This window comes from Gobio gobio (assembly GCF_949357685.1).
Source record: "Gobio gobio genome assembly, chromosome: 17".
NCBI classification, from domain to species: Eukaryota; Metazoa; Chordata; class Actinopteri; order Cypriniformes; family Gobionidae; genus Gobio; species Gobio gobio.
In genome coordinates this window covers 34936196-34948361 of record NC_137110.1, presented here as the reverse complement: position 1 = coordinate 34948361, position 12166 = coordinate 34936196, and the positions used below count along the sequence as shown (strand labels likewise).

At 39.2% G+C, this 12166-nt stretch overlaps 1 protein-coding gene across 1 annotated transcript in view; it reads right to left on the bottom strand.

Moving 5' to 3' along the window:
- Nucleotides 1–4684: 4684 nt before the first annotated feature.
- tns1a (tensin 1a) overlaps nucleotides 4685–12166 on the bottom strand; it is a gene marked incomplete at its 5' end in the record, with an annotated part of 114394 nt that continues 106912 nt past the window's right edge. The window contains 11 exons of the mRNA XM_079841012.1: nucleotides 4685–6082; nucleotides 6172–6201; nucleotides 6322–6390; nucleotides 6469–6637; nucleotides 7954–7983; nucleotides 8090–8161; nucleotides 9174–9251; nucleotides 9413–9508; nucleotides 9591–9719; nucleotides 11087–11176; nucleotides 11283–11917. Coding sequence (XP_079697138.1) covers nucleotides 5941–6082; nucleotides 6172–6201; nucleotides 6322–6390; nucleotides 6469–6637; nucleotides 7954–7983; nucleotides 8090–8161; nucleotides 9174–9251; nucleotides 9413–9508; nucleotides 9591–9719; nucleotides 11087–11176; nucleotides 11283–11917 — 1540 coding nt within the window. The 3' untranslated portion in view covers nucleotides 4685–5940. The remainder of the gene's footprint in view (nucleotides 6083–6171; nucleotides 6202–6321; nucleotides 6391–6468; nucleotides 6638–7953; nucleotides 7984–8089; nucleotides 8162–9173; nucleotides 9252–9412; nucleotides 9509–9590; nucleotides 9720–11086; nucleotides 11177–11282; nucleotides 11918–12166) is intronic.

The window sequence follows — 12166 nt, the reverse complement described above, 5'->3', positions numbered from 1 at the left end:
TTTACAAGTAAAACCAGAATAGAGACACATGATAAAAGTGCTGATACAAGAGTTCCTGTTAAGGTGACATCTCATATAAGAACAGGAACACCACAAATATAGGCTTAGACATCTATGGCTGCATTTACACATGTCAGTCAGTTCAGATTTTTTCTAGTATGGAGGGTGCAAGTTTTCAGGCCAGCCCTTCATTAACTTTTGAGCAGCAGAGGGAGCTTTTGCAAATGCAGTTGGAGATAGCAAGATTGCAAAATGTCAGTAGACCAGAAGTAGTACCACAGTTTGATGTTTCACATAATTGATGTGGCACAGATTAATCTTGTTTTGTGTGTGAAAAGAGCAAAAAACATTCAAAAAATGCAATTTTTTTTGCATCCAATTTGAGCTACTCACAAATCTGTTAATCTGGCCTGCATCTATACATTCATATCTGGCTGTCTTCTCAGATAGCCTTCCTTGCACTCAACATGGATGGCAGTCACAGTTTAAGCTCCCATTAAGTCACCTGTTGAATCAATCTGTGGGGTCGATGCAACAATCCAGGGTAAATTAGATGTTAGTTACATAAATTGTGTTGTTTAATGACACATTGATCATTATAAAAGTTAAACCAAACGCAGCTTTTTTTTCTAAAGATATTTTTAAGAGCATAGATGTGCAATGGTAGGATAGAACGGGGCTAAAGGCTCCACAGGGTAAAAGGCTCCTTTGATTTTATTTTCCTCTAAACCACTAGATGGCACAAACTTTCCACAGCACATTCCAAAACATCTGCTTTTCCTGATACATATGGAAATTTGTCTGATCCTTGACACTAGCGCTAGTGTCAGGCAACCGATGAGAACAGATATGGTGAGGGAAATCAAATTAACACTTTATTTGGAAGAGCAGAGGTCGGAGGTGTAGCAGGTGAGTCTGAACAATGATTTGTAGGCTGTATGTAACTTGCGTGTTCTTGGGTTGCAGGAGGTGAACAGGAGATGACGGCTGACCAAGAGGATCCTCGAGGATGGGTGTGACAGACAGTTAACAGAAGACCAGACGAATCTAGCAGGAAAGTATCGCAGTAGGAGTATGCTGCGTGCATGAGCGATCATGAGACCAGACACTGATGTGAGGAATGGTGGTGAATATAGGGCGTGCTGATAATGATGTGCAGGTGCAGGATATCAGTATTCTGGTGACTGGGAACAAGTGGGTGGAGTTTAGTGATCTGGTGCTGATTGAGATGTCGCTGACTCTGTGGCCCTGTCCCAAATTGCACCCCCTCGCGGTCTTCCTACGAGTCCGCACTTTCACAACTTAATGCCGATTTGACTGCCTGGGAAGAAGTCTGCTGCGGAACCCGCACCAGTGCTGCGTTCCACTCCACTTATAGGCTCTGTCCCAAATGGCACCCTAAACCCTCACATTCTTCCTCTGAGTCCACACTTTCACAATGTAATGCCGCTTTGACTGCCGGGAAGAAGTCCGCTGCGTAACCTGCACCAGTACGAGCTCAACAGATGACAAATGGGACACCCTGCGATCTCGTGGACTTAACGGACATGCGCACGCAGCGGCCATTGTAAGTCCACAAGACCGAAAGTGCACATGAAGTGTGTCATTTGGGACAGGGTCTTAGACACACACTTGCGAACTTCCCTAAGCACTTCCCCTCTGGGGAATTCCCGACGCCATTTTGAAGTGCGTTCCACTTCGTGAAGTGGACAAGGGAAGTTTATATGGACAGACCCTTGCTCCCACGATTTTGACGAGTCTACTTCATGTGTATACTTCAGGCAGCTTCATATACCACAATGCAACACGATTGTGACTTAATTTACCCCACCACAAACAACTCTATGATATTTTAATTATTGTTTTAAAACATTTAAAACAACCGAAACACACCTATATACATATAGAATTTTGCATTAAACAATTTTGTAAGGGAAAAACATAATAATAAATAAACTCCATTGTGGATTCCTTAGGACGTTCCAGTTCAGTCCATTGCAAAGGTTCCGCCAGTAGTGGGCACTCATGCAATGTAAGCAATGACGCACATCCGAGTGAACGAGACGGAGGGAAGTTAGCGAGTGAAGGGCATAATAAAAAACGAACTGGAACGCAGCATAGTGTGGGCTCTGCAGAAGTGCGCATCGAGGGCGCATATCGACCGCAAAGGGGGCACATGCGTGCAGCCTTCTGAGACCTATAATGACAAATGGGACACCTTACGGTCTTGTGGACTTAAAGGTGCACTATGTAAAGAATTTTCAGTAAAATATCCAAAAACCACTAGGCCAGTGTTATATATTTTGTTCAGTTGAGTACTTACAATATCCCAAATGTTTCCAACTATTTGTAAATTGTGAGAAAATTGCAATTTTAACCAAGGAACCGGGACGTGTGAGGGAGTCGCCTGTCGATTGTGTCAAATCTGCATTACCCTCGGTTTCCGGTTTTATTTTGCAGAAACGCTTTACTCTGACTGCAGTGTGCAACAAGTGTCATAGCAGCCTCCGAGTGAACGCACAGAGTAATGTCATAACATCATTTTCAACACACTCAGATGTCTCTACTATGATAAACAGAGCTGCGTTACCTCATACTCATGACAGGAAAAGCGGAAGTGGCGCCGGCGACTGTGGCTTGCGAGGTGTGTGTTCTGCTCTTCTTATTAACAATCACTCCTGTGGCCTTGCTCAGCTCCCACAACACTCGGTCCTGCTCTGCTTCATACTACAGTAACGTTAATAATCACATCCAAATACCTGATTTCTGTCCGAGTCCTATCCCGATTCTTTCCCACCGGCTGTGAGGTGAAGACCACATGTCCAAAGATTCTGCGCTCAAACGTCATCAAACTATGCCTTTGTTTTGAATAGGCGACCTCTAGTGGACAGAAAAAAAACATAGTGCAGCTTTAACGGACTCTTAACGGACATGTGCACACAGTGGCCATTGTAAGTCCACAAGACCGAAAGTGAACATGAAGTGTGCCATTTGGGATAGGGCCTGTGACAGCGGGCATCAACGCAAAGTTTTTAAGTAGCAAAAGACAATTGATACAATGATTGAATACTGTATATTTGAGACAAAGATCTTAATGATTTTCAGCTTTGTACAAGCTAATAAAATATGATTGAATGTTACTACTGTAAATCTATATTAAATTATTAATGTATCTCATTAAACAATTTCAGAATCTTTGTGTATTTTAAAAAAAAAAATTTAATGACAGTATATTTATTTAATAAAAAATAATTATTTGATCAAAATAAACAGAAAATAGCGCAAACTTAGCTAAAGTGCTTATTTTTAACAAGTATATAACTTAGACATTATTAAAAACATTATTTTAGCTAAAGTTTTGTAGAAATAATGTGTGCCATTTGCCCCACCTTGCCAACTCATACATTTATATGATCTTTTAAACAAAAATAAACCACTTTTATGATGTATTTTCAAACAACATCTGTTGCTCCATAAATGTTCAATACAAACATGTATATTCTTTTCTGCAATCATACACTACGGGAATAGTGAAAAGCACTTTTTTTTCTTAAGGTGTGCCCCGTTGTACCCTATTTGTTTGCGTTCCTATCCAACTATTAGTGACTAGTGCCACTGACAGTGCATATTCACTCAATATTTTAAACAGCCATTTGAGACATAAGTGAATGTAAATAAAATAAGGATTAAAAGTTTTGTGCATTATGCCCTCCTGTGTAAATAGTCTATGACCGGGTGACCATGACTTTCTATGAAAGCCCTGCCATTAAATCGAAAACATCAGAATCCTATTTGCCAATTGTAAGCATTTGCTGGACTGCAGGATATTGTAGTACTTGATCCTTAATGTGAAAACACTGCCATCTGCAGAGAAACTTCTACAGTACCACAAACTGATTATTATTAGTAAGCTACTAAATTGCATTGTAATTCCTCAAAATGACAGCATACCTTTCCGTTTAATCACGAGACACTGGACTTCTCTATCAAAGTATTTCAACATGATCACCATTCACCAACCACAAAACATCCTGAAAATAGATCAAACTAAAAGTGGTTCAATTTTTGATTTTAGTTTTTATTTTCAACTGCACATGGTCTGTCAAATTGCTCCTTTTTGACCATTTGAAAATAGACAAAAATGACTGTAAACCTGACAGTTCCTTTCACTTCATGAATCACAGTTCCTTTCACCATTATCACTCTCCTTAAAACAGTGGAACATGTTGCAGCTAGAACTCCCTTTGAAAAACAGTAAAACCTTACAATAATTATTAAACACTGCTAACATATTTGAACTGTTTTGACTTTCTACCAATGGCTTACTTAAATCCGAGTTTACTTGTACTGCCATTGTTATAGAGAAATCTATAACAAAACATCCTCCATCCTGTCAATACATTTAGATAAGGTATTATATTCAATCTCTTTTGCCCCATCTATGATTATAAAGCACTTAATGATGGTGAACAGAGAAGGAATATCCTATAACAACCTAGTCATTGACAGGATGGACAGTGCATTACAAGAAATTCTATATTCTTATGGCAAACATGGTTTCTTCTTTTACATTTCCATAGACAACTGCAAACAATTGACCATCCTTTGACCAATGACATAATTCATATCAATTGTAGGAGCTGTTTGATTCACACACATAATGGCAGCACTCATGGCAAATGTATACATGTATTGGTGTTTTTTAATCTAAAATATTTTTTCCCAATTTCTTCCACATTCATGCCTTTTCATTCTAAAACACCTAACAATGACACAGTGAACACATTCAAATAAAGACAAAAACTGTAACATACATTGTACATCAAGAGCTTCTCAAAACCTGATTTTGATATTTTAGCTAAAATAATTAATTTTTAACTTTTAAGTCAAGATTTTCTTTTCTGTAGACTATACACTATTTTTTTAAATATTAGTTATGAGTAATACTGCAACAAAAATAAATATTCAGTTAATGTCATGGTTTGTCATAATACATTTTAAAGACAAGTACAAAATGGACCTACCCATGCACTCAAATAGTATGCAACAAAATGTTGTCGTATATTTGTCACTGACTGGGGCAAAGCTGTGAATGGGATGTTGAGCACAGTTCAGAAAAAAGCTAAACATCTACTACCACAGCCAGGACATTGTGGGTAGAGCCAGTGTTATCTTTACTATCCATATGGATATCTCAGCAGAAAGTTTCCAGTGACTGCAGTGTAGTTGCTAGTTCCATGTCCACAGGCAAGTGTAGCAAGTCTTTTTGTGGTGATCAATTTGGCAAGCCTGGGGTCAATGTGAATTTTTTTTTTTTTGCCATTTTTTTGACCACTTTTTTTCTTCAACAGTTTTGGTCTGTTAGTTGAAGTTGAAGTGAAAAGCTAAATTATGCAAAATGCTTTTCTGAGTAACAGCAGAGCAAACTAAAGTCCTCTGAATTCAGAGAAAATGACTTACTCTTGTGAATCTTGCAAGCAAACATGCAAAATCTTCATACTTTTCACAGGAGGACACAAAAAGACAAATTTGGAGTTGTCTGATATTATCTTTTTTTCCCTTATTTTTCTACCTTTGGTTGTTCGATCACAATAATGGCATTTTTATCTAAATATTATTTGTCATTTTTTTCTGTAAAGTCCTGCCTCCTGATTTGGAAGGCCAGAGGGAGTACCTTTATCCCTACCATTTACACACTACCTTCTTAATCTGCTTTTCAGCAAGATCTTCACTCAAAAAAAGAAATGCATCGTTTTCAAATCTTCACAAAGAAGAAAGAGTAAGAGCCCAACCCCCAGAGTTATTCAACAAAAAGAAAGTAATACAGTATGTAAAAAGAATAATCCACTCTGGAAAAAATAAGATACGAATAACCAAATCCTCTTTGGCGAGAAAATTCAGACTCGTATGGAGAAATCAAGATGGTTGCTGGGCGGCCACTCAAGGTTTTTGAGTGTTCAGCATGACTTTGGAGACAAAACGGATAATGTCTGAAGCAGGCTGGTCTGGTTCCAGCTCAGCAAACAGGTGACTCACATTATCAGTTGTGCTGCCCTGTTTTCGAGCCACAAACCCAAACAATCTGCATTATAAAACAAAATAAATATTTGTTAGAGCATTTTCTCTGTCTTTAACAAAATTATTGACAATGATTCAATGTGGCATACTCACTTTGCTACCCCGCCCTCTGCTTTGTTCCACCTGTAAGAACAATGAGACAGGGATCTTATTGAATTTAATGTCAAACATATTTCTAAAAATGATTAAATGTACATGGAGCATGCAGAAAAGTCGACTAAAATATCTAACCATAATACTCACTTTCTGTCTTGTGGGTCCAAATTGCAGTATGTTATCATGTTGATCGGGTAGTGACGTCGGAAAAAAATCCTTCAAGGACAAAAGAAGTTTGGTTATTCCAAGATCACACATACCTGATTCAAGACAACACTAAATTAATCCACTCACTTTCTCTGGCTGTCGGTGAGTGTGATGCCCTGTGTGGACACTTTGAAATGGACAATGGTTGCCGTAGGTCCGGATTTGGCAGCAAGCGTTTCAGTGATGGCTTTGGCCACAGCCTGAGGCCCGGTCAGAGATTCCATATCCACAGAGTTTATGTACAGAACATTACATGCTGGGGGAAAAAGATCAAATAAGTGCGAAAAATAGAGGCTGCATCCCGAAACTTGTTTGACTCAAACAACACCAAAACAGTATCGTGCAAAAGGAAAGAACAACAACAGCAACAAAAAACATGTCATAGCTATGATCTGAGGTAAAATATACAAATTATGAACTCAGCAAAAAAAAAGAAAAGTGCCAAACTATGTGTAACCATATGCACTGAAGTACTGTGGCTGATGGCCACACCAGATGCAAAATACAAAATCAATTCAGATGGCTGTGGTGGTTTGACAGTCAAGTCAGCTACTATCACCTTATTTCAGGGCCGGTTTCAGGTGCACATGGTGAAAGTACTGTAGACGATTTTCATAGCCATTCCTTAAAGGGTTAGTTCACCCAAAAATGAAAATTTTGTCATTAATTACTCACCCTCACGTCGTTCGAGACCCGTAAGACCTCCGTTCATATTCGGAACACAAATGAAGATATTTTTGTTGAAAGCTGATGGCTGAGAAAGGCCTCCATTGGCATTCAGTACACTTATACTCCCAAGACGGATAAAAGGCACTCAAAACATCGTTACAAAGTCCATCTCACCACAGTGACTCTACAATAATCTTACGATGCGACGACAATAGTTTTTGTGCGCAAAAAAAATCTAAATAACACCTTTTTCCAACTTGTTACTGCCTTCCGTGTGTGCCTCCACGACGCATGCGCGAGAATATGACACAGATCCGGCGTTCGGACAGATGACCCAGAAGCGATTTGTTTACAATCAGAGGAAGACGCGCGTGTCTAAGCTGTTGGATTCTACATTGATCGTGCTTTAGGTCTCGGCGTAGTGCTCAAAATGGGGTTAGAGTGTGCATTTCATGGAATCCCGAGCCCCGGCGCTACGTTATATTCTCGCGCATGCGTCGTGGAGGCACACGCGGAAGGCAATAACAAGTTGGATAAAGGTGTTATTTTGATTTTTTTTTGCGCACAAAAACTATTGTCGTCGCATCGTAAGATTATTGTAGAGTCACTGTGGTGAGATGGACTTTGTAATGACATTTTAAGTGCATTTTATCGGTCTTGGGAGTATAAGTGTACCGAATGCCAATGGAGGCCTAACTGAAGCCTTTCTCAGCCATCAGCTTTCAACAAAAATATCTTCATTTGTGTTCCGAATATGAACGGAGGTCTTACGGGTCTCGAACGACATAAGGGTGAGTAATTAATGACAGAATTTTCATTTTTGGGTGAACTAACCCTTTAATATAAAATTAGCATGCAAACAGGAACACGAATGCCACATAGGAGATGATTTGCCATATTTACCATAACAATCTTCAGTAGGTTTAGGAGGTCCTGAAAGTGGCCCTGTGGTAGGAAAGAGACAAGAAACAAGTAGGCAAATAAGATATACAGAAAGCAATAAAGGAAGTGAAACAGAAACAGAAAGGGAGAGACTCACCTGCTCCCTGCTTTAATAAATCCATGCTTGAACCAGTTGGTGTGGCTAACTCCAAGGCCTCTTCATTTGGATCTGTTTATAAAAAAAGTAAGACATGAAGACATAAAAACCAAAGACTGAGTTGATGAAATACAAATTAAAGGATTAGTTCACTTTTAAATAAACTTTTGCTGATAATTTACTCACCCCCATGTCATCCAAGATGTCCATGTCTTTCTTTCTGCAGTCGAAAAGAAATTAAGGTTTTGGATGAAAACAGTCCAGGGTTTTTCTCCATATAATGGACTTCAGTGGGCTGCAAACGGTTCAAGGTCCAAATGACAGTTTCAGTGCAGCTTCAAAGGGCTTTAAACGATACCAGACGATGAATAAGGGTCTTATCTAGCGAAACGATCAGTTTTTGCGAGAAACCGAGCAGTATTTATGCTATTATTTTACCTCTTAACAGAGGAATGCGATCGTCTCTGAGCTCCGCCATTACTTCCGGAGAGTGAGGTCAAATTAGATCGTGGTCATGGATGTATACGTAGATGCCTCATTAGCGACTGCATGGATCAGTAGAATGAGGCATCTACTATCGATATATCTATAACCACAATCGAATTTGACCTCACTCCCCGGAAGTAATGGCGGAGCTCAGAGACGATCGCGTTCCTCTGTTAAGAGGTAAAATAATAGCATAAATACTGCTCGGTTTCTCGCAGAAACTGGTCATTTAGCTAGATAAGGCCCTTATTCATCGTCTGGTGTCGTTTGGTATCGTTTAAAGCCCTTTGAAGCTGCACTGAAACTGTCATTTGGACCTTGAACCGTTTGCAGCCCACTGAAGTCTATTATATGGAGGAAACCCCTGGAATGTTTTCATCCAAAACCTTAATTTCTTTTCGACTGCAGAAAGAAAGACATGGACATCTTGGATGACATGGGGGTGAGTAAATTATCAGCAAAAGTTTATTTAAAAGTGAAATAATCCTTTAACACTGAGTATTAATACAGGGTTTGGATAATGCAAACAAAAACACCATCAATTGAGAAGAGGTCAATTTCAGAGGCTGCAAGAATGGGGTGACAATGGCATTCTCACCTCTTGTAGGGATCATAAGCTTGCATGGAAGAGCCAGAGGTGTGATGGCATGTTGATATACGAGAGCAGACAGACACCCTGTAAACACACACATACACACACCAAAGACTAGTTACAGTACACAAACAAGCTGATGGGTGGAAGACTACAGACACACTTTTCAAAAGGTGCCAATTTAAGTCAGTACAATAGACAGCAGACAGAAATACAAAAGTCTGTCGGACTCTGTTCATTATTACCGAAGTACGGTTCGTTTGGACAACCCTTCAGTCTCACGCCCTTGGCACTGGTTTCAATCAAGAAGTGTCGAACCAACTCATTTGTGATGTCTCCAACTTCAAGGTAAGAACAAAAGATAAATGAGGATGAAGGTCTATTCAGTGCTGACTGGCATGATGACACGCAGAGTTATTTTACCTTTCTTGTTCTGCTGCACCGTTGGAGGGGGAGAGGCTACTTTCATAGCCAAGCCATATGCTCCTCTGAACGAGTTACTGTCTCGAATGACAAATGCTCCTGGTTCACGATCTTTAAGAATACAAATGGCTGAAACATACAAATGAGAAAATGTGTCACCAGCAATCTATACTTCCCTACAAAGGCAAAACACTAACTACACATCGTCTGTAATGACCAAAATTGTGTTTTGACAGGGCTGGGCAACTCTGGCCCTCGAGAACCACTTTCCTGCAGACTTTACCTCCAATACTGATCAAACTCTCATGCCTGTAACTTTTTAGTAAGCTTGTTCATGTGTGTTTGATTAGTTTTGGAGCTAATACTGCCTTCACATACTTTCCGAAATGTCCTACTTCCCACTTCTGAAGTTATAATTACGAGTTTGACACGTTCGCATGCTTTGTTGTTGAAAAGAATTAGGAATCATGGAGGACGCCAGGTTCATATTTGCATGTTTCTAAAATGTTATTTTAACACCATAACCCAAAAACAGAAAGAAAAAGAAAAACACAAATGGTATCTAATACATGTAAATAAATGTTGATAAGTGGAATGCTGCACTGTATGTTTTTGATTTTGTAAATTTCAATCAAAATGAAAAAATCTCCCAAAACAATGATCAGAAGGCTTACATTAAACACTAGGCCTGGTTTCACAGAAAGGGTTTAGACTAAGAAAGGGTTAGGCCTTAGTTCAATTAGGGCATTTAAGTAGCTTTTATAAATGTACCTTAGACAAAAAAAAGAAAAGAAAAACGGTAACACTTTACAATAAGGTTAATTAGTTAACAACATTTGTTAACATGAACTAATAATGTTCATTTCTTTATCTTTGTTCATGTTAAACTCAACATTTACTCATACATTGTTAAAATTTTGTTAACATTAGTTAATGCACTGTGAACTAACATGAACAAACCATGAAAAGCTGTATTTTCGTTAACTAACGTTAACAAAGATTAAACAATACAGTAACAAATGTACTGCTCATGGTTAGTTGATGTTAGTTAATACATTAACTAATGTTAACTAATGAAACCTTATTGTAAAGTGTTACTGAAAAAAAACATTACTGGTGTGCATCTTAAGACAAAACAATAGCACTGACATATTTTAAGATATGTCAGTGCAAGTTTCTTTTATTTAAAACAGCTCAAACATGCATTTTAGTCTGGGACTAGTTTAAGCCTTGTTTACCAGAGGTAAGAGTATTTAAATAAAATATATTTGAGTAAAATTGTGAATAATTAAGTAAAGTCTTAATTAAATGTACCTGATGGATATATAACCATACAAAAGCACACAATAAAGATCCTAGTCACAGCAGCAATCCGCAAACTCGGGTAACACATTTTTTTTAGATTTCGAGAGCCAGAGTTGCCCTCCCCTGTGTTTAGATGTGGCCTCTCCTGTGACAGATCGGTTTGGCTCTACACCTGATATTAAATCTCATACCTTGTTCCCTGGATATTTCTGGTTTGTACCAATATTTGGATGTATCTTGAACAAACTTGATATTCAATCTAATATCTGGAGGTCCATCGGCTGAAAAGAATAAATGGTTTTCTGAATAGTTGATCAAATAAGTACACACATCTATTTAATTCAGTGATTTCACTCACATGCTTCCTAGGTGGATTTCTTATCTTACCATATATTGAGGTGATTGCAGGGCCTTGTGTAGGAGTGGGAGCTTTCCTACATTCTGTGCTGTCTGCTGGAACACTTTCAGAGTTTCCTGCAATGGATCCTGCTCTTATGTCCAGGGGCAAGAACAGCGAGGGGTTACAGGATTGTTGCTCTAGGGAAAATGTGGGGGTAGCGGGCCCAGGCTGAACCATAGAAGTGGTGCTTTGCCTGGACTGTGCCCCATATCTCTCATCTGGAGTGGCCTGGCCTCTAAATGGGGCTTTGTGATCTGGGCTAGAGGCAACTGGAGCAGGTGAGGGGTGGCGGTCTAGCACAGGACTTGGCGGGATGAATTTGCCACTGCGACCCAAAAGAGGACTGTTGGGAGTGGTTGGTTCACTGCTGCCACTGGCTGTTGGTATACGTCGACCCAAAGCAGGGCTGCTCTGACCACCAAACCTACGTTGAAGGGCAGGGCTTGGCGGTGTATTGGTGGCCACTGTACGGTGGAGTGTGTTGGGGCTTCCTGGGACATGATGAACACCCATGATGTTAACAGTGGCCTCATCAGGGTTAAGGTAAGTAAAGGTGTCTTGGAAGAGAGGAGCACGGATGGGCTCAGATGGAAATGATGGAAAGGCAGGCTGACTGCAAAAACTGAAAACAAAAGAGATAAAATAGGAAAGTGTGAGTAATAAAAGAAAATAGGCTAACACAGTGTCCTTGTTATATATGTTACACATACTTACCATAGTAATAACAGTAAATTAGGCATTATTACATGCAACTAACCCTTAACCAAACCCTAATTCTACTCTTAATACTACCCTATAGTAAGTACATGTAGTTAATTATTATTACTTTCAAATAGTACTTAAATATATGATTGCACTGTAACAAAGACAC